Source organism: Peromyscus maniculatus, chromosome 8 (assembly GCF_049852395.1).
Source record: "Peromyscus maniculatus bairdii isolate BWxNUB_F1_BW_parent chromosome 8, HU_Pman_BW_mat_3.1, whole genome shotgun sequence".
Taxonomy (NCBI): domain Eukaryota; kingdom Metazoa; phylum Chordata; class Mammalia; order Rodentia; family Cricetidae; genus Peromyscus; species Peromyscus maniculatus.
In genome coordinates, this window is record NC_134859.1 from 90067860 (window position 1) to 90089998 (window position 22139).

Sequence of the window (22139 nt, forward strand, 5' to 3'; positions counted from 1 at the left end):
AGAACAGAGCACAAGAATTCCTTGCTTGCATGGAAGGCTTTGGGAATGAGAAAGCATGACAGGATCCTTTAATATAGCCATGTGTTTAATACTCACAAATGAATATATATATATATCAAGAAGCTGAGTGTAACAGATTAATAAAGAAGGCAAAGAGCAGATGGATGGTTGGGGAGGGGTGTTAATACAGGCAAGGCATGTTGGTGCTAATTGTTCCAAGGTCAAGAGGGCAGATCAGGGGCTCATGGTATGGCAGCTCCAGACCAGAGAAGGCTGTCAGCCTAGAGGTGTTGGCGGATCAGGATGAGCTTGGAGGCCTCGTGGTCAGGATACCCAGTTAACAGCACTCTGTCACACCAATCAGTCCCTTATGAGTCCTCTGGTCACCAAGGCAGTGGGGACTCAAGGGTGGTTCTGCAGGCCAGCGAGACACAGAGAGGTACAGAAGGACCAAGTGAGGCTCTGTCCCAGCCCCCCTGCCTCTCATCCCATCCTCCTCCTCCCTCATCAGGGTCCCTGAAATGCTTGGAAGTATCTCAGGTCCTTCTTCCACCTGGGTCTCTACATTCCATTCTCGTCTACCACCACTGCTCAGCTCTACTTGTCTCTGGTTCCAGTTACCTGGGACTGTGAAGGGTCCGTCTGGCTTCTTCAAAGTGCTACTGGGGAGGCGGGCAATGCAGCTTCGGCCTCGGGAAACTGAAGACCTGAAGAAGGGAAGGCAGGGAGGCAGGAAGGTGGGAAGGTTACAGGCATGATCTGGACTGTGGGTGTACACGGAAGGGAGACAGCTGGATGCTAAACCTCAGGGGCAGGAGCTGAACAGCAGTTTTCAAAACCACGTGCGAGAATGGGAGACGCAATGAGGAGAGGCTTGTGGAATGAGGGGCATGCAAGGAAGCTTTGGTGAGAGAAACAGTCCAACCAGTGCATCAGCCAATGAACGATGCCTATCTCCCTCATGGCTAGGGGTCTAAGGCCCGTATCCTCTCCGGGAAAACCAGAGATGATTCCAGCCAGAGAACCGAATGCCGGCCCTGCTTACAGGACCTCGGCCATTTTCTCCAAGGAGTCTAGAGAAAACCAGGTGGGGGTCTGGGCTTAGTTGGTGCCCACTGATCTGGTTAGGGCTTTTCTCTCCCACCTCCAGCCTCACCTCACAGCACGCCTCTTCTTGCCGGCAGTGGTTGTAGGTAGAGAAGATTTGGGGCCCTTCATGGTGAACATGAGCACAGGTGCACTGTGGGGGTGGGAGAAGCAGATCAGGAGGGAGCCAGAAATGCCACTGACCAGTCTCCTCTCCAGCCCCGAGCTTGCAGGGAGGGAGGTTGGATCAAATGACCTGAGGCTTCTTCCTGCTCAGAAGTAGCCTCTCTCCCTGCCTCTCTTAGCCTGGGCTGACAGCTGAGTGACAGCCCCGTTCTGGGAGAACATCCAGATGTCAGTTTCTGGTGTGTCCTGGGAGCTGGAGTTCAAGCAATCTCACCCTTCCACCTGCCCAGCTCTGAGCTTGTTACCGAGCTGGCTCAGAGGGCATGGGAGGTGTGGGGCTGTGGGTGGGCAGTCTGCCGGCCTCGGCCTCACAGGCCTGCCGCTCGCTCAGTCCTGAGCTGTTGCCATTCCCTCCCCCTATCATGCAGTTCAAGGGCAGAGGGAACGGCTTCACCTTTGCACTAGAAAATACTGAAGGAAAGTCTTCCTTTCCTAGTGTACCACATCTCCTTTTGGTCTCCTGAGACAGGGTCTCTCTCTCTACAGAGCCCTGACTATCCTGGAACTCACTACGTAGACCAGGTTGGCCTCGAACTGAAAGAGATCCGCCTGCTTCTGCCTCCTGAGTGCTGGGACTAAAGGTGTGCAATACCACACTCAGCATTCCTTCCCTATTCCAGATGCTGGGATAAGAGAGAAACATCTGGAATACAAGTAGATGAAATAGGTATCTATCTGTAGGTCATGGAACCAAAACAAAGCCTAGGAACAGACAGAGCTGGGCTTGTTAATTCCTGGTTCCCTGATGACCCTTCCTAAGTTGGCGTCCCATGAACCAGCATGCCATGAAGCAGCACAGAGTTGGCGGGATGAGGCACGGGCACCGGGACTCTACAATCAGCCATGGTGCCACACAACTGCAGGCTTTGCTTTCCTGGGCCTGGGCACAAGGCTGACGAGTGACCAAGGGGAGGCAGGTGGCAAACGTCTCTGCTCCAAGAGCCAGCTGCCTCCCACCTTCTGGGACTCACCTGGGAATGAAGGGCTGGTCTGTGCAGTTCAGCTCCTGGGGGACTTGCTCCCAGCCAACAGGATCATGGAAGCTGGGTTTGAAGGGGGACTCCTCGGAGACGGTGAAGGTGGTGTTGAGGTCACGGGTGGGTAGGGCGAGAGGAGTGGAGCAGTTCTGTAAGGCAGAAGGGCCCAGGGGCACCCGGCTTTTAATGACTGTAGCTGGGCAGACCCGGGAGGAGGGGGAGGAGGAGGCCCTTTCTCCTCTGGGGGTTCTGGGCTCAGAGGCAGGCTGGGCCTTAGGTAGGGAGCCCCTCCTCAGGCAGGGGAGGAAGGACTGGCGCTGGCGCTTCGTCTCCTGAGTCGGGGCTGGAGGACTGCCCGGCTCTGTGGGGCTCAGTTTCCTCTTCTTCTTCCTCTCCTCGGCGGGCTTTTGGGACATCTTGTCTGAGGTGCAGTCAGGTCCAAGTGGGACTCCCAGAGTGTGCGTGAGGCCATTCAGTTGCTTTGCCATGGTCCGGGTGACAGGACCACAGTACCCTGAAGGTTCTGGACAGGGAAGGAACGTGCTGAGAAGGGACCTGGGGCTGGCCAGAGAGGAGTGTATAGGACGTGGGAGCAGACCCCAGAGGCAGAGAAGAGCCTTAACTCCTCAGTTCTCTTTGGCCTGTTTGTGCATAGAAAGCCAGTCTGAGGTTCCAGTGCCCCACGCAGCACACCCCAGCAGCTGAGGCCCCAGCCCACCCTGTGGCTAGAGGTGAGCCTTCGAGATTCAACAGCAGGCGAGACAGGGCAGAAGGACACTCACTGGACTCTGAACACTCCTGAGCTAGGGGGTGCCCCCTCGCCCGACCAGGAGCCCTGGGGCTCTGAGCCCCAAGTTCAGTGTTCTCCTCATGCACCAACTGCTGCAGGGTCTCAAATTCTGAGATCATGTCAGGAGTCAGGAGGTTGGCTGCCTGCAGCAGGGAGTATTGTTGCTGGGCCAGGCACAGAACTCGGAGGGCCAACCTGGAATAGAGGGTAGAGAATCTGTATGTAACTTATTGAGACCCAGGCTGAGCAGGTCTCTGTGTTATACACTGTCCATCACTCTATACTTGGCTAGTCTGCCAGCTCCCTCCTGCCTTGCCCCAGACCAGTTTACCTGCTTCACCCTCCTCCTGGCCATGGACCCTGTTTTGGCATACCCTTACCAAAGGCCAACACCTTCACAGGTAATGGTGGGACGTGTCACCTGTTATACATGCCCTATGACAAAGACAGTGATCTGGGAAATAGAGAAAAGGTGCCAAGTGGCCTTGAACTTGGGAGCTGAGTTCCTCCTCAGCTCTGCAGCTTAATAGTGTTGTGGTCTTTTTGATCTCATGTAGCCCAGAGTGGCCTTGAACACGCTACATAGCTGAGGATGTCCTTGAACTCCTGATCTTCCCTCCAGTCCCCACCTCCCAAGTGCTAGGATTACAGATGTGTGCTAGGATTACAGATGTGTGCTAGGATTACAGATGTGTGCTAGGATTACAGATGTGTGCCACCACTCCTAGCTTAGAACAACATCTCTCCCCTCAGGGTGAGCCCTGTTCAAATCCCAGCTCAACACGTCCCATCTGCAGGGTCTTCACTGCACCTGTTAACTTCAGTCTCAACAGCTTTAAGATGGGGTGCTAACGAGTACCACTGCATCACAGGGCTGCCGGCAACGTTAACTGAGGTATTGATTTACGGATTTATTTATTGGTTCTTCAAGGCAGGGTTTCTCTGTGTAGTCCTGGCTTCCTGGAACTTGCCCTGCTAGGACCAGGCTGGCCTAGAAATCAAAGATTCACCTATGCCTGCTTCCAAACGGATGGGAATTAAAGGGGTACACCACCACACCTGGCTTTGTTACTATGGTTTGAGACAGGATCTCACCACATAACTCTGGTTGGCCTGGAACTCAGAGATCCATCTGTCTAGCCTCCCTAGTTCTAGGACTAAAGGTGTGAGCCACTATACCTGGCCTAAGTGACTTATTTTACATGCAGAATATTTAAAGGATGCCTGGCACACGGTAAACTATTACTTCTGTGAAATGGTATCTACCTTGTTGGAATAAGGTGAGACTAAGTAAGAGGCTATGTTGATTGTGGCTTTGAGAAGACCCTGGAAATGCATTTGGAGATGTGTTTTCTAGCTAATGGTTGGGATCCTGAAAAAGTGTGTGAAAATCAACACACATTTCACATATACCAGGGGACTATTTAGAGGAAATTCTGAGGGTAATGTGATTATTGATATTGTAAATTTAGATTCTCATAAAGCAAAATTTTTTCCTCTAAGGCACGCCTGTTATAAAAGAAATAAACACAATTCCCTTGGTAAGGATTATTCATGGCAAATGATTTATCCCCAGGTAACCACCTGTCTGGACTCTGAACCTCTTCACTGGCCGCAGTCAGTGTGTGCTCAGGAAACACAAACTCATTTGGCAAAGCAGCCTCAAGGTCTTTCTTTGTGAAAGCAGGCAGGACACTAATTAACAAGGACACAGCGGAAACTCAGGATCTTTCTGAGCCTCTATTATGAGGAAGATCTGAATTTTGTTTTGTTTTTCAAGACAGGATTTCTCTGTGTAGCTCTGGCTGTCCTGCAACTTGCTCTGTGGACCAGGCTAGCCTCAAACTCAGAGATCCACCTGCCTCTGTCTCCCAAGTGCTGGAATTAAAGGCATGTGCCACCATGCCTGGCTAAGATCTGAACTCTTTTTTATTTCTTTTTAAGATGTTTATTTATTATATATACAATATTCTGTCTGCACACATGCCTGCGTGCCAGAAGAGGGCACCAGAGCTCATTATAGATGGTTGTAAGCTGCCTTGTGGGTGCTGGGAATTGAACTCAGGACCTCTGGAAGAGGAGTCAGTGCTCTTAACCTCTGAGCCATCTCTCCAGCCCGATGTGAACTCTTAAAAAGAGTGGGCATTGGAGAAACACATGGGCCTGCCTGGACGTCAAACGACTCGGGTTGGGCTTGTCCTTGCCCTGTGCCCTGGACAAAGACTACAGCTCCCCAGTGGACACATGGACAGCTGGGCTTTCAAATGAGGTTTCCAGCACGTATGAGACAGAACAACTGTTTTGTCTGTCCTGTGTGTAGGACTTCGGCATCGGACCTCACGTGAAGAAAGGCTTTTACACCTGGGGATGGCACCTGCCTTTAATCCCAGCCTGGGAAGAAGAAGCAGGTGATCTCGGAGTTGAAATCAGTCTAGTCTACCTAGTGAGTTCCAGCACAACCAGGGTTATGAGAGAAACCCAACCTCAAAACACCAACCAACCAATAAACAAATAAATAAAATAAAAAAGAAAGATTTTACCACAGGGGTAAAAAAAAAAGTCTTGAAAAACTGAACTGGAAAAAACTCTCCAATCTGCTCCATGCCCTAGTGGCTCAAGACTCTGAGTTCTAATGAAGTTCAAGGGAAATCACTATTATCTGGTTGTCAGAGCTTTTCCAAATGCATAGGACACCATGATGCTCTGTAGCAACTGAGACTTGGGATCCTTTGTCATTTTATTAGTATTTCATCTCAAAGAACTTAGCATAAGAATTGTGATTTTCAGCTGGGCAGTGGTGGTGCACACCTTTGATCCCAGCACTTGGGAGGCAGAGCCAGGCAGATCTCTGTGAGTTCGAGGCCAGCCTGGTTTACAAGATCCAGGATAGGCACAAAAGCTACACAGAGAAACCCTGTCTCGAAAAACAAAAAAAAACAAAAAAAAAGAAAGAATTGTGATTTTCAAATCACAAAATAAAGTAACTTGTCAGAGGCCACAAAACCACAGGCAGAGCAAAAGTGATGACCAAGTGGCCTCTCTTTATAATGGGGGACACCAAACAGAAAGACACTGTATCATTCACAGGAGCCAGTAGTTAGGAGGCCAATGGGACACCCCACCCACATATCCCTGCCTCCTCAGTCAGGGTCCAGGGAGTTGGCAGCAGGAGACAGATAATGAGCCTTTGATTATTCAGGCCGCAGCATTTTTGCTGAGTCGGGAACAGACACTCCCCGACAAGAAATAAAATTAAGCAGGCCCTTCTGTCCGGAAGCTTTAAATACACTGCCTAGTGTGAACCGTGCAGGGGAGGGGAGAGTGGGGCCGACAGCAGCAACGCTAAGTGGCAGGGGATTGGTACACGGGGGCCCATGGGAAAACAAGAGGAAAGCCCCTCTGTGTGGCCCAGAAGAAATGGTCCACATCTTTTCCTCTTTGGCTTGAGGGTGGAGGATCTTATTTACTTCTGGAAAAGAAATAGCCACAATCTGTTGTTGAGAATGCACTGGAAAACCTGACTCATGGTTATCCCTGCCTGGTTCCGCCTGGGGCCTGGCTCCTCCTGGCTGTACAGGGACAGCCGCTCTGCAGAGACTGGAAACCGCCTGCCAGCACCCCAGCAGCCTGCCCTACCTAGCTCAGTTCTTGCTGTCTGTCAGGGTGTGTGTGTGAGTGTGTGTGAGTGTGCGTGTGTGCGTGTGTGCGTGTGTGCGTGTGTGTGTGTGTGTGTGTGTGTGTGTGTGCGCGCGCGCGCGTGCGTGTGCACGTGTGGCTGTTTTGCTCTCCTTGCCTGTTAGGCTGCCAACAGTGGCAGAATCAAGAGTGATGACAGTAAGAAGACAGAGTCCAGGATCACAGCAAGGGCTGGAAAACAGCCATGGGGTGAGGGTGATGAACAGGGACTTGAAGCTGGGCATGGTGCCTTGGGCCTTTAATCTCAGAACTGGGTAGGCAGAGGCAGGTCGATCTCCCAGTTCAAGGCCAGCCTGGTCTACAGAGTGAGTTTCAGGACAGCCAGGGCTACACAGAGAAACTGTGTCTCAAAAAACCAAAACTAGAAAGAAAACAGGACTTAACCGTCAGCTCAGAACCGACTGGCATGACATTCTGAACATCAGCTCCTATCCGAGGAGGCTAACCTGTCACTCCCCACCATGGACTCAATTGGCGACAAGACACCTACTGCTTAAAATGGTCCCCGTCCAGTTTCTGTGGCGAGTGTTGGCTCATGACTGGCTTCGGCTGCAAAGTCACACTAGGCGACCCTGGCAGGTCCGGCTCTGGCATCTGGGTTGGAAACTAGAGAAGGAGGCATTAGTAGTGTAGCCAGGATGATCTCCTAAAATCCTTCCCCTGGGCTGCTGACATGGCTCAGCAGACAAGGGGGCTTACCACTAAGCCTGAAAACCCGGGTTCAATCCCTGGGACCCACATGATAGAAGGAGAAAATAAACTGTCGCAAATTGTCCTCTGACTTATACATATGCACTGTGGCATGGATACACACACATAAAAAATTAATGTTCACAAATAAAGAAAGAGAATCCTCTGTCCCTTCTCACATCCACTTCAAACACAAAGCACCTGGGAGATTCGAGACATGCGGGTGAGAAAGGGGAGGTGCCTTGATGATACTCCACCAGCCCGAGTCTTCTCATGGCCCAGGCTTCACATCCACACGTCCCACCTGCTCGTCCTGTAGGGACTGCTCCTGCTCCGAAGCATTGTCTTCCACAGCCCTCTGTTCCTGGGCCTCTGTCTCCAGGTTCTCCTCTTGAAGGGTTCCACACTGTGCATGGAGTACTGGGGTGTAGGACTGGCTGCAGTGCCCAGGCTGTAATGGGGAGCTCGGAAGGCTAAGGAGGAAGTGAATTTTGAGGGGTTTAAGAGGGAGAATAAGCAGAGGGAGGCGGAATGTTTTGGTATCTGGTGGCAGAGTCCATCTGCAACTCTTGAGCGACAAATGGGTAGCCATTAGTGGGAGTGGGGGGTGTCAGAGATTTTTCTGGTTTAAGAGACAATGGCACCCAATCCCTGTTGACCTTCTCCTGATGAGGAGACACTGTTTGCTTATATGGCTGGTGTTAGTGCTTCATCTGGGTAACTATTGGTTGCTAGTTGCTTGCCCCGGCTAGGAAACCCTCGTTTTAGGTGCTAGAACACAGGCAACGATTTGTAGCCACCAAGTGGCAAGAAAAGAAGGGGGCTCATTCTCTCTGCAGCTGATTGAAGGGTGAGGCAGGAAAGGGCAGCCACACTCACTGTTGTGGTACGCTCAACTTGGGGGACTGTGGGGGGTGCTGTTGCTGGGCCTGGGCTCCTGCCTCATACACCTGGAGCTTCTCCCTCAGGGCAGCCACCTGAAACAAGAGCATCCCAGTCCTCAGAGCCCCGGGTGACCACAGCGCCAGGGGTGGGCACAGAGGCCACGGGTGGGCACAGAGGCCAGGGGTGGGCACAGAGGCCAGGGGTGGGCACAGAGGCCAGGGGTGGGCACAGAGGCCAGGGGTGGGCACAGAGGCCAGGGGTGGGCACAGAGGCCAGGGGTGGGCACAGAGGCCACGGGTGGGCACAGAGGCCAGGGGTGGGCACAGAGGCCACGGGTGGGCACAGAGGCCAGGGGTGGACACAGAGGCCACGGGTGGGCACAGAGGCCAGGGGTGGGCACAGAGGCCAGGGGTGGGCACAGAGGCCTGGGGTGGGCACAGAGGCCAGCAGGGTCCCAAGCTTCTGTGTCTTGCTCCCTCCCCAAGTCCGCCTCCTGAACTGCTCCTCACCTCGGCCTGGAGCTGCTGGCAGATGGTGGCATACTGGCTGATGTGATGGTCCAAGCTGATCACGTTGCTCTTCAGCTGAGGGGGGCGGGGGGCGAGGCGCGCACAGAAGAGATTTGTTTGTTTATTTAAACAAATGACAGTGATCACCACGACCACAGGCTGTGTGGGAAGCCTCACTCATGGTACCGTGACTAACTCTCCCAAGTCAGGTAACGGACCAGAGGTCTACTGTAATGTACTGCCTGGGACCACAGCAAAGGGCAGAGGGCTGTGTGGGGCCTGAACCCCGACTCTGACCTGAACACTAGCCAGGCAGTGGCCTGCTCTAGGCAGCTCCACATAAGCATGGTTCACTGCAGAGACAGGCAGGGGAGACCAGAATTCCTCTGCCTTTGTCTGAGTCAGTGTATATGGGTATTGATACTACTTTATTGGAAATAGGGTTCTGTTGCCTGTAGCAAGTCTGGATATCCTGCCTCAGTATAGCTGAGGTCTTCTGCAGGACAGAATATTACTGCTTCTATCACAAAGACCATTCATGAGTCCAGGGAACTTTCCTGTGCCCAGGAACAACGAATAGAAATCTAAGGGCTGTCTAGGGCTTGTCCCCACCTCCTCTCAGGTCGGGGCTCCCTCCACATGCAGGACATCCCTGCTGGCATGTACCGTGAGTCTGATCTCCTTGGCACGGTCAGCATATTTGAGAGTGTTGTAAGTATCCTCGTAGGTCAGGCTGGAAGGGCTGACGGCAGCAATCATCACAGTGCGGCAGTTGCCCCCAATGGAGTCCTTGAGCAGGCGGGTCAGTTTGCTGTCTCGGTAGGGCACGTGAGACTTGCGGCCCTGGGGAAGTAAGTGGATAGCTGGGTTAGACTGCCCTGGGCTGGGAAAGGGACCACTGGTTCGGGGGCTCATTTTCTGTTCTGGAGGTGCTGGGCCTGCTGTGTATTACCTTTGCATCGGCCAGGGCATTGAGGACATTGATGAGGGCTAGCAGAGAGCGGTTGATGTTGGCACCCTCCCGTAGCCGCTCTCCTTTGGCATGGGTGCTAGATGCCCGCTCTGAGCCAGCCAGGTCAATCAGGCTCATCTTGGCTACTTGAAGGGCCTGGGTCAGTCCTGGAACCCGGTCCCGCTGCTTCACAAAGATCTGGGGGCAGAGGGTAGAAGTGAGGGATGTAGACATCAGGACCCCCAGTCTTAGGCTGAGCACATGATGCTGCTCACCTGGAAGATGGCATGAGAGCGGGAAGACGTGGCGTTGGCGTCCGTGGGGTGCTGTGTGCGGCTGCAGTTGCCCCTGGTCAGCATCTCTAGTAGCTGTGCAGCTGAGGCTGGCTACAGGGGAGATACCCAGGGCGGGGCTGTGGTCAGCATCTCTAGTGCTGTGCAGCTGAGGCTGGCGACAGGGGAGATACCCAGGGAGGGGCTGTGGTCTTACTACCAGGGCTTTTCTCCTGGCAGGAAAGACTGTTCTTCAGAGCCTGTCACCTTCTATTGCTACTCTGCCACCACCACCATCACCATAACCACCACTGCCATCACCATCACCATCACCATAACCACCACCACCACCACCACCACCACCACCACCACCACCACCACCACCACCACCACCACCACCACCACAGCATCCAGGAGACTCCCAAACTGCCATTTGAGGGAACCCCGGAGCCCCAGTGGAGTGACTGGCCACACCTGAGGCCCAGTGCGTACCTGGTGGAAAGAAAGCCCCGGTACCACCACTCCCTTCTCAGGGTCCTCACGGATGGTGAGGGGTCCTTTGGGCTCCAGGAGGTCATGGATCTGCTCATTATATACCTTGGGAAAAAGAAGAAGAGGAAGAGACCGGAGGAGGAGCACCCCTCGGGACAGCAACAGAGCACAGGAGCACAGACTGGGGGACTTGGCGGGGACAGACTCAGTAGAGCAGGTGCTGAGACTGCCGCCCCGAGCAGCACTTTGCAGGTTATGTCAGGCGACATGGCAGGGGGGACAGGTCCCCTCATGTGCTCTCTCACTGGCTCTGTCTGTGTGCCCTGGGCCCTCTTCCCAGGTACCACTCCACCCCCTCTTCAAGCGTTCTGAGAATGAAGTATGATGTGGGCCAGAGAGGTGGCAGCCCTACCTCCAGGTAACTGATGAGGACCTCAAATTGTTTTTCTTCCTGACGGGCTTCAAGACGCCTGTATAGCTCCATGGTGGTGAGGTACATGATGCCAGGGTCTCCCTCCCTTCCCAGCATGGTGTGCGTCTTCCCGGCCCCAGTAGCTCCATAGGCAAACACTATAAAGGACAAGATGGGGAAGAGGTGGCAGCTGGGCCAAATCTACCTCTGCTAGGGCTGTCCCAGCATGTGGCCACCAGGCTCAACCTTCTCAAGTCCCTTTCCTCTGCTGTCTATGACCACAGTACCAAGGCTTCCACCACAGGTATTCCCTCAGTGCTCAAGTCCAGCCGGTGTTCTCTCTGGACCTATCCTGGCTCCCTAGTAGGGATACTCCACACTCCATAGTCTGTGGAGTCCAGAGCAATAGGATCTTTCTCTTTTTTCTTTTCTTTCTTTCTTTCTTTTTTTTTTTTGGTTTTTTTGAGACAGGGTTTCTCTGTGTAGCTTTGCGCCTTTACTGAACTCACTCTGTAGCTCAGGCTGGCCTCAAACTCACCGAGATCCGCCTGCCTCTGCCTCCCGAGTGCTGGGATTAAAGGCATGCACCACCACTGCCCAGCAGCAATTGGATCTTGACCTGCACTAGAGTTGAGGATTATCCCTTCCTCTCCAAGCTAGGGATGCTTTCTGATGGAGGTCCATGGTTATTTTTTTCTTGCCATCACACTTCTGGGTTTATAGTGTGTACACACGCACACACACACATACCCCTTCCCTCTAGAGTGTTGTACACATCAAGAGTTCAAAACCATGTCTAACTAATTGGCTCCTACAGCAGACTAGGACTAGAGAAAAGCATTGCACGGTCAAGTGAATGAATGGAACCCCAAGCAGAGAGATCCGAAGATCCATGGAACTCTTCTCTCAGACAGAAACAGATAGGTAAGCCCACACTACCCAGCAGGCAGTTCTCACCTGAGCAGTTGTAGCCCTGGAGGAAGCTGTCAAGGATGCTGTGTGTAGTGTGCTGGAACACATCCTGTTGAGTGGCCGCCTCACCAAAGACTCGGTCAAAGACAAATGTCAGGTCTTTGCCCTTCTTCTTGGGGCCATTGTGGGAGCCACTCCATTTTAGGCCAGGAAATCCCCCATCATACTCCTCAGGGTCAAACACCAGCACCCGGTCATCTACCACCTGAATCACAGGCCGCCGCTGACTCTCTAGCTCCCTCGGGGTGGGAGGCCTCACCCGTACAACCACCCGAACCACGCTGTCTTCCACAGCCATCACCATGGCAACACCTGTGCAGAGACATGACTGAGATGAGGACCAAGCCAACTCAAGAGTATGCTTCAGTATTGAAGGGCTTTCCCCCCACCTTCCAAGTGGCTGACCTCCACTTACTTTGTCCCCAAGGGAGCAAGACTCAGTAATAGTATCAATTATTATTATTATTATTATCATTATTATTATTTTTAAGACAGGGTTTCTCTGTGTAGCCTTGGCTGTCCTGGAACTCTCTCTGTAGACCAGGCTGGCCTCGAACTCACAGAGATCCACCTGGCTCTGCCCCCCAAGTGCTGGGATTAAAGGTGTGCACCACCACTACCTGTCAACAGTATCAATTATTAATACACATTTTTCTCACTTGAAATACCACACTTATCATATTCAAATGGCTATGTTTCCAAAGGTCTTTTACTGGACTTAGTATATTTTCCACTAAGCCTTTTGGCTTCAGAGCCAGTGAGATGGCTCAGCAGGTAAAGGTGCTTGCCGCTAAGCCTAATGACGTAAGTTCAATCCCCAGGACTCCAACACATGCTTTGTAGCATGGACCCTTTTGATAAATAAAGTGTAATAAACAATTTGTCTATACTTATACCACCCCCATGCTTTTCCTACTGTTAGAACACACTTTAAATCTAGTAGCAAGACTCCCTCACCGGACTTTCCGTCACATCGCAGTTATCCCTAGGCATTTGTTATGCTATTTGTGACTTTCTAAGAAGTTTTATTGGCACCAACCCTGGTTATGCACGACTATAATCCTAGCTACAGGAAAGGAGGGGGTGAGAGATCCTGCGTCCGGGGCCTGCCTGGGCGCAGAGCTAGGTCCTGTCTCAGATACTAAGTAAATAAGAAGGGTGGAGTCAAGTGTCCGTGAAGCTCTGGCTTCCATCCTGTAGTATAGTGGAACGCTTAGGCTAGCATAGGTAAGGAAGGGCCTGGGTTTGCTCCCCAGCACCACTAAATACATATATACACACATATCTAAATACATAAGAAAATCGAATTAATTTAACCCCAACCCACAACACCCTTTTCCTCTCAAAAATAACCCTGATGTGATTACAGCTGAAATTACATACTTATTGAACATTTTAGGCTGGGTGAGGTGGCAAATGCTTTAATCCTAACCTTGGGAGGCAGGGGTAGAAGGATTTCTCTGAGTTCTAGAACAGCCAAGGCTAGTTAGACTTAGTCTCAAAAAACCAAAATCAACAAAACATTTTAGGCAAAAGTGTGGCTATTAATTATTCAAACATGTTCTATGTCCCTCAAGATGTTCTCTTTTTTAAAAATTCCAGGTATTATGTAATTAGACTTTAAAAATATTTTATTTTCACGTGTGTGTGTGTGTGTGTGTGTGTGTGTGTGTGTGTGTGTGTTCACGTATGTGAGTACAGGCATGTGCGTAGAGATCAGAGAACACCTTGCCTCCACTCGTACAGCAAGTACCTTTACCGGCTAAGCCATTTCTCCAGCCCATTCTATTATTTTAAAGAGTTGCTATTAGAAAGATATAGAACTTCAGCACCTTCTGATAATGTTTATGTGTCTTCTCTCGCTCGGGTACATCACTGGCTATTACTGATATCAAAGCAATTACATATTCTTAGGGGAAAACCTGCCTTAAATGTAGTAAGCTTGCAATGTTTTTGTTTGTGTTGAGACAGGGTCCCATGTAGTTCAGGCTAGCTTTGAACTTGCTAGGTATCTCCCAAGTGCTATGATTACAGTTGTGTGCCCCTATACGCATAAGGGTAGACAATTGTAGTCAGCAATTTTCAGGTGGCTTTTTTTTCATTTATGCAATGATTTTTACTTATTATATTTGTTTGAGTAGGATCCCATGTAGCCCATGCTGGTTATTTTTTTTTTTTTTAAACTATGTAGCTGAGGCTAGCCTTGAACTCTTGATCTTTCTGCCTCTACTTCTCAGGTGCTGGGATTGATTACAGGGATGTGCCACCACTCCTGGCTTACTTTATTTTTTTTGAGATAGAGTTTCAACATTTAAATGAATGGTCAAATATGTCTATTCTTTCCTTTTATAGTTTTTTTTTTTTTTTTTTTTTTTTGAGGGGAGGAGGGAATGTCTCACATCACCCATGCTGACCCTGAACTCAATTTGTTCAGGATGATCCCAAACTCTGATCCTCCTGTCTCTGCTTCCCAAATGCTGGAATTGCAGGTGTGGACCACCATGCCCAGGCTTTTTTTTTTTTTTTTTTTTTTTTTTTTTAAATGACTTCTTTGTCATGTTTAAGAAGACATTTTTTTGCTGGGCTGGGGAGGCAGAGGCAGGAGAGTCAATCTCTGTGTGTTGGAGGCCAGCTTGGCCTACACAGTGAGTTCCAGGGCAGCCAAGGCTACATCGTGAGACCCTGTCTCAAAAAATCAAAATGAAAAACAAAAAACAACAACAATAACAAAAAAAGACATTTCTTCTCCAAAACAACAAATGTTTTGTTTTTTTTCACTCCTGTCCAATACCTTACTTTCTTATATTCTTCTTTTCCAGCTGGCAAGCAATGATCTGAAGATCATTTATTGAAGATTTCTTTCCCACCTATTTCAAACGCAAAATTTAACACAACTAATTTTTTTTTTTCTTTTTTGGTTTTTTCAAGACAGGGTTTCTTTGTGTAGCTTTGCACCTTTCCTGGAACTCGCTTTGTAGACCAGGCTGGCCTCGAACTCGTAGAGATCCTCCTGCCTTTGCCTCCTGAGTGCTGGGATTAAAGGCGTGCGCCACCATCGCCCGGCACACAACTAATTTTTTATATAGAGACATGCACTTAGTTGTGAGTTTCACTCTTCATCCTGGCACACCGCTGTTGGGAGTCCCCTGTAATGGACCACCTCTTGCACTTTTTCTTGGTTATTCTTGGACGTCTTGCCTTGCATATGATTTTAGAATTATCTTGTGAAGCTCCATGAAGAAAATCCTGCTAAGATTTTAATTTGGGTTATTTTTAATTTATAGGTTAATATGAGAAGACTTGGTGTCTTGATGATACGGAATCTTCCCACCTAGAATTGCTGTCTCTTTCCATGCATTCACAACTTTATAATCTTCAGTAAAATTTCATAATTTTCCTCTCGTGAGTATCGTACATTCTTGATTCGGTTTATTACTAGTTATTACATAGTCTTTGTTATATGGTGAATAGATGCCTTTTAAAATTGCAATTTCAAAACCATATTTTGCCAGAATATAGGAAAGCTTTGAATATCTGGATGCATACCATGCAGCTGCCTAGAATGCCAAATGTTATTAGTTCTAATAGACTGCCATTGATTCTCTTAGGCCTTTCAATTAAATGATAATATAGTTTGCAAATAAAGACAGTTGCTTTCTATTTTCAGCTGTCTTTATTGGGTTGCCTGCCCTCCACTGCCCAGTAGGGATGTAGGAATGGGTACTTGGTGAGATGATTTCACGGTGTCTCTCTCTGAATCTGTTGATGCGGATGGTAATACAACAGATTTCCCAGTGTTGATCTGGTAATAATTCCCGAGGTTTCCAGCCTGTAGTCATTTGGTGTTCCTTCACACCTTTGTGCCTGCCTCTTCATTTTGCCTTTGAGTTTTGAGGATGCAGGCAGGAGTCAGTCAGTTTAGCCCAGCTCCCGGGATGTATTAACATGGGGAAGTAACAGGGCTGTTCCTGAGGGATATGAACAGATGAATGCTTCCCCAATAAAGGTTATATCTGCTGATCAGTCATAATGAAGGCCATTCAGCAAAATGGGGCTTCTGCTGAGTATTCTGGCCAACAGTGCGGGATTTTCTTAGGGAATGAGGCAGAAGTGAGCTGATTTGAAAGTCCTGTTCCTTCACCCCTAAACTTAACTTCTTCCCAGCACCAAACAAGGGAAAGATATCAACCAACAATAATCCTTTTATGTGTGTATAATCCAGTTTTCGTCCCAGCGATCAGATTGTCATAATAAACATATTAGCAAAGTGCACACTCTATCAAGGTCTGTTCAAAGCACCGCACACATAATCTCCTTTTATCTCCACTGCAATCCCACAAGATGGATAGTATTATTACACTCATTTTTCAGTGAGGAATTGAGACAGAGAGGGTTAAGCAACTTGCCCAAGGTTCCAATACGAGTGAGTGATGGAGCCCTTAGCTCCAACCCAGGCAGCCTGACCGCAGAGCTTGCTAGCCTGTCTGATAATGATATTATATATTATGCTCTGATGATCAGAGGGCTTTAATAGTCCCTTATGTTTGTATAATAATTATAATCCCTTTTCTGGGACTAGATTATGTGTTCTGAAAGCACTTGCAGATGTATGGACTACACCTAATTTTCAACACTAGAGTGCCTTTTTCTTGTTTTTACATTCACACCCTCAGGAGACCTGCTTCTCTTGGGGAGAAGTAAAGGCAGAGCATGCCTGGGTCTACACTGGCTGCCTCCCTGGCAGTTTCAGAGGCCCATGGGGAGGGTTCTGGCTGAGGAGGAGGCGCAGAGCAGCCTAACATTCTAAGCAGGAAATTAAAAAGGGCACTGGCAAAGAGTGCGCATAACCTTTACAGCTCTCTCCTCCCGCCTCCCGAGGGCCAGAGGGGCCAGTCTGTTTGCCTAATGAGATGTTTTCTTTCTTCCCACACAGTGCCGGGGGCACCAGGTGCAGAATGTAGGGTAACACTTGGCATGGGTGCCCCAAGGACACCTGGGTCCTGGTCTGTGCTCTGCATCTGACGGGTGGGGTGGTCTTTCCAAGAGCCACACCACCCGTCAATGTCACATCAGCTGCCCGCTGTGAGAGCCAGTGAGAACAGCTACCAATCTGCCCCCACCCCAGGGAGATGGGAGATTAATGAGAGACCGTTTGTCAAGCTTGCTTTGATCCTCACTTGGAAAGAGCATTTCAGCCCAAAGTACAAGGGAGATGATTCTTTAATAAGATCTTCAGGGTTCTCAGGCAGGCACACTCAAGTCCTATTTCTAACCCTAGGCAGCTCATTAAAACCCAGAGGCGAGTGTGTTGCTGATCTGGGGCTGGGAAACCAGGATTCAGATGTTTTAGGGGTGGCTTCTTTTGCACACCCTTGTAGAGATGAGATCAACTTCTAAAGGCCCTGAAGGAGAATTTCTGAGGACTTGAGGGGATCCCCCTGCAGACAATGGGAGCTGAGAAGGAGGGGAATGAAGGGGTACATCCCTCAGACACGACTGTTCAGAGGCGCCCCTTCACTGATTTTTATCATTCCTCACACACTTATGTTAACTCACCCACGCACCCCAGGTATTCAGGGACCTGTCCCAGCATGCAGTAGATGCTGAATAATACTCGTCCTATGAATGAATAAGGGCCAGAGAACCCAGTCTGAACCCAAAGGGCCTAAAAATAAGTATCGTAGCTACATTTACGGAGTGCTTCGCTGAGTGTGTCTGTGTGCTAAGCACTCTAGGCTAAATGCTTTACAAATGGCTTCTTTTAGCTTTCTCAACAATCTCATTCTGTGAATAGGATTGTTCCATGTGACATGGAAGGAAAACACCCCATTAAACAGATGGTAAGCGAGGCCAGAGTCTAAGCGTACTCAGAGGCACTACTCCGTCCTTACACACTACTTCTGCCCTTCCATCAGTTTAGTACGTTTTTCTGTCCCACTTCTGGGCTTTGTGTGTCCTCACCTTGGTATCCATAGAAGAGTGTGCTACAATAATGGACTCCTCCTATGTATGGCTTGACTTTTAAATAGAAAATCATAGACTATACTTTTTCTATCCAGGGCCAGTGTTGCACACGCCAGGCCAGCATCCTAGCACTGAGCTGTTGAATAGTTCATCTCTTCCTTTAGCTTGTCATTTTCTGTGGTCTGGCTAGAGAGCGCAGTTTGGCCTGGAACTTAAGATCCTCCTGCCTCCGCCTCCCAAGCGCTGGGACTATAAGCACATGCCACCATGTCTCTTTGCTTGTTCTTTCCTGTCTTACAAATCGTGATTTAGTCTTCTTGTCTTACAGTTCTGGCTAGGAATTCTATTACAATATCCAACGGAAGCAGCAATAGTGAGCATTCTCCATCCCTCCTCATTTTACAAGGAATGCTCTTATTATTTCATACTTTGTTAGTTTAAAGGCATTTGTCTCCATTTCCAGTTTACCTCCACATATACACACAGACACTGGATGTGGGTGGTGCTGAGGACTGAACTTAGGACCTTGATTGAATATGCTGTTTTCTGGTTCCCGATGTTTTATCTGAAGTTTTAACAACTACACTTATTTTTATGTACTGGTAATTTTAATCATGTTCAACATAAAGTCCAGAATCTTAAGACAGAATGATAATGTTTACTTTTCTAAGTGACTGTAAATATCTGGGAATTCAGTGGGGGTTTCCATTTGTGTGAAGGTAAATTTTAAACTAATACAATCTCCTCATTGTCCTTAGATCAATTAAGAAGTTTTACAACCTCTATTTGGGGAGCAATGGGGTGGGGGTGCTGAGAACTAAACTCAGGCCTTAGGACACACTAGGCAAGCATTTGCCGCTTGTATTTATAATTTCACCGAGTGTGGAGAGAGAATGTAGTTTATACAATATTATGATAATTATCCACAGTTGCTGTGCCACCAGATCGAGAAAAGCTTTACAAATGTCTCTAACAATATGCTATACTTTATTTATACTAGGGCTGGGAATGTAGCTCCTTGGTAGAGTGCTCATGGTCTTGGGTTTGATCCCTAGATCGTGAAAAGAAAAAGTACAAATGGATAAATTAGATAATATAAAAAACCAACTAATTGAGAATGAGACACTTTTAAAAACCTGCCTGGGGTGATGGGGGGGGGGGGAGTGTCGTGTTCAATAATGAAACAGGCAGAGAAGAAATGGCATGGGGAGACTGACTGAAGGAAGTGGTGTTAACACCGAAAAGCTCATTCAGAAAAATGATAGATCTTCTCCGAGTCAGGCTTAACTACTCTATGCCTCGGTTTCTCAATATGCAAACTGTTAAATAATATTATCTGTCTCACCAGGTTATCGTTAGGCTTGAATGAGTTCATGTCAACCTGAAACTGAGTTCATTTAAGTGCCCAACAAATATTAGGCATTGCTAGTAAAATTATATGATACAGCATCTCCCCGTGACGCACAAAACCAATAAGTTCAATAAACTATTTTAAGTTCTCTGGCACAGACCAGGCTCTACCTTTTAAATGTCACGCCAGTAGTTTAACGCTTAAAAAAAAAAAAAAATCGATCTTCCTGGTATAACACAGACCTGATTTTCTTCATTCCTTTCCTGTCTGGTTCACAACAGTATTTACTGGGTGCCTCGTAACCAAGTGCAGCAACCCCCCACCCCCGCTCCACGCTCTCCACCCCCCCAACCCCACCCCCCGGCGCACACGGCAGTGTAATTCACTCTGACAAGACGTGTGGAGAGGAGCGTGGCTACCCCACTCTCTTCCGCGGGGCGTCCGAGCTCCCCAGTTCTAGCAGAAAACCCAATCCCACCTCACGCTGGAGGAGGGGTAGCCGCTACAGGGCCGGGTGCATCTTTCAAAGGACCCGTGCACATGAGCAGGCCCAGAACGTCTGATGTGCAGGAAGGGCCCTCCTACTCATCCCTGTCCTTCAAACCAGCGCCGGTTCAGCCGGCCGCAGCCCGGCCCGCGCGTCCGAGACCTCCGCGCCGCGCCCAGGGGCCGTCCCCACCGCCGGTCAAAGCTTACCTTTCGTCGGTTCCCGCCGCTGGTGTCGCTCATGCGTCCCTCCGCCTTAGACCGGAGCCCTGGGACCCCGGATTGAGCTTCCCCGCACCCTCTTCCACCGAACCAACCTTCTTCCGGCGCGGCGCGTTCAAATTAGGCGGTCCGCTCACCCGCGCTTCCCATTGGTCACCGCCGAGCTCGCTGATTGGCTGTTTCCTAAGAAACAAAGACAGCCCGAGGTGCGCCTGCGCACTTGTTCTCTTGCTTGCTGGAGGCTGTTTGGCAGAGACTGGACTGAGCGGAGTTGCCGCCAGAAACCGGTCCCTAGCAGTAATACGAGGGACCCTGTCTCTGTCATCTGTGTGCCGAGCTCAGCATCGGTTACAGCGAATTCGACAGGATTTTAAATCTGCTTCTGTGGCCTAAATGGGCATCCTCCTATCTGTAGTGGCGGTTCCTTTAATCTCGTCACTTGTGGGCAAAGGTAGGAGGATCTCTTGGAGTTCAAAGCCAGCCTGCTACATAGCAAGTTCCAGGCCAGCCAGGGCTAGAAAAATGAGACTTCTCCTTGCTCTCTATTTTCAGTAAACTTGATCTGCCCTCCCTGTGGCATTGTGTGTAGGTCTGGGACATATAAGGAAGGTAAAGTTTCCTTCACCACAGCTGTCCACAGGTTAGTAGAATCAGTATTTAATACCTGGTTGACGTGACTCAAACTCTTTATTCACCTAACTGGACCCAAAACGATAGAACAGCACTTAATTCAGTGAGGACAAAACAAGAAAATCGAGTGAAGGTGCAGTTACTACAAAGCAACACAAACACTAAATAATCGGTTGTAGCCCGGCGGTAGTGGTGCACGGTGTTAATCCCAGCACTGGGGAGGCAGAGCCAGGTGTGATCTCTGTGAGTTCGAGGCCAGCCTGGTCTACAGAGCGAGATCTACAGGAGGACAGCCAAGGCTACACAGGGAAACCCTGTCTCAAAAAACCAACCAAACAAACAAAAAGCCATACTGGGCAATGGTGGCTCTGTTAGCTGAGGTATAAAGACAGGTGAGGGGATAGTCTGGCAAAGTGTCTGTTTCTTGGATCTCAGAAGCCAAGCTAAGAGAATTTTTTTGGTAAGAAGGTCAATTGACCTACAATTAGCCCAATAAGAATTTCAAGGCCTAGGGGCTGAAGAGACGGTTCAGTGGTTAAGAGCATTTTCTGCTCCTCTAGAGGACCTGAGTTGGGTTCCCAGCACTGGTTTTGCAGGGCTCACCACTACCTCTAACTCCAGCTCTAGGGGCTCTGACACCCTCTTCTGGTCTCTACAAGCATCTACATTTCAGCTGGGCATGGTGGGGCATACCTTTAATCCCAGCACTCAGGAAGGCAGAGAGGCAGGAGGATCTCTGTGAGTTTGAAGGCAGCCTAGTCTACAGAGCTAGTTCCAGGACAGTCAGGACTACACAGAGAAACCCTGTCTCAAACCACACCCCACCCAAAAAAAGAACTTTAACTGGGCATGGTGGTACATGCTTTTAATCCTAGCACTCAGGAGGCAGGAGGATCACTATGAGTTTGAGGCCCGAACTGGTCTCCATATTGAGCTTCAAGATAGCCAGGATAACATATACCCTGTCTCAAGAAACAAAACAACACAAGGATTTTAAGGCTTAGGGTTGAACATGTAGCTGAATGGTAGAGTGCTTGTTTGGCAATCAGGGGGCCACGTGTCTGATCTCCAACACTGTAAACTACATATGTGCATACCCACAAACTCAAGGCAGGGCTGGCATGGTGGTTCAGTGGTAAAAGCTGCTAAGTTGATGATTGGAGTTTAATCCCCAAAATTCCTCATGTTGTCTATGCCTTCCATATGCCTTTTGTGGTGTGCATAAATAAATGTGGGGATAATACATAGTGAATAAATGAGTGAATAAATAATAAATAAATAAATAAATAAATAAATAAATAGACCCTAAACCTGAAGACTGTGTGCAGTTTTAGCCTCTGCCTTCTGTGCAGACAAGAAGTGCTTCTTAGCTGGTGTGGTCTACATCTTGTGGGGTGGACATATGTCTTACTCCTTGTGACTGCTGAAACAGCCAGCCCTAGGTGGTTAGGGGATGCAGTGGAGAAGCACATCTGGACACTCTTTTTTTTTTTTTTTTTTTTTTTTTTTAATTCCAGGGCTCAAAACCGGGACCTGGCCATGCCAGGCAGACACTGTATAACCAGGA

At 49.2% G+C, this 22139-nt stretch overlaps 1 protein-coding gene across 1 annotated transcript; it reads right to left on the minus strand.

Moving 5' to 3' along the window:
• Positions 1-67: 67 nt before the first annotated feature.
• Kif18b (kinesin family member 18B) lies at positions 68-20100 on the minus strand. The gene is made up of 16 exons (XM_006970574.4): positions 19931-20100; positions 11905-12231; positions 10948-11105; positions 10536-10640; positions 10047-10157; positions 9772-9969; positions 9486-9662; positions 8820-8894; positions 8305-8402; positions 7730-7898; positions 7226-7341; positions 3032-3234; positions 2244-2772; positions 1157-1240; positions 622-707; positions 68-414 (listed from the first exon to the last, which is right to left on the minus strand). The coding sequence occupies exons 2-16, from the start codon at positions 12221-12223 to the stop codon at positions 338-340; spliced, it is 2505 nt and encodes an 834-aa protein (XP_006970636.1). The 5' UTR covers positions 12224-12231; positions 19931-20100; the 3' UTR covers positions 68-337.
• Positions 20101-22139: the final 2039 nt, after the last annotated feature.

Excerpts from the sequence above, each read along its gene's own strand:
- Kif18b (XM_006970574.4), bottom strand. The coding sequence starts at position 12,223 with ATGGTGATGGCTGTGGAAGACAGCGTGGTTCGGGTGGTTGTACGGGTG. Across the intron at positions 7,342-7,729 it reads AGTCCCTACAGGACGAGCAG|TTTCCAACCCAGATGCCAGA; the intron begins GTGGGACGTGTG and ends CTCCTTCTCTAG. Across the intron at positions 415-621 it reads CGGACCCTTCACAGTCCCAG|AACCACCCTTGAGTCCCCAC; the intron begins GTAACTGGAACC and ends GCTGGCCTGCAG.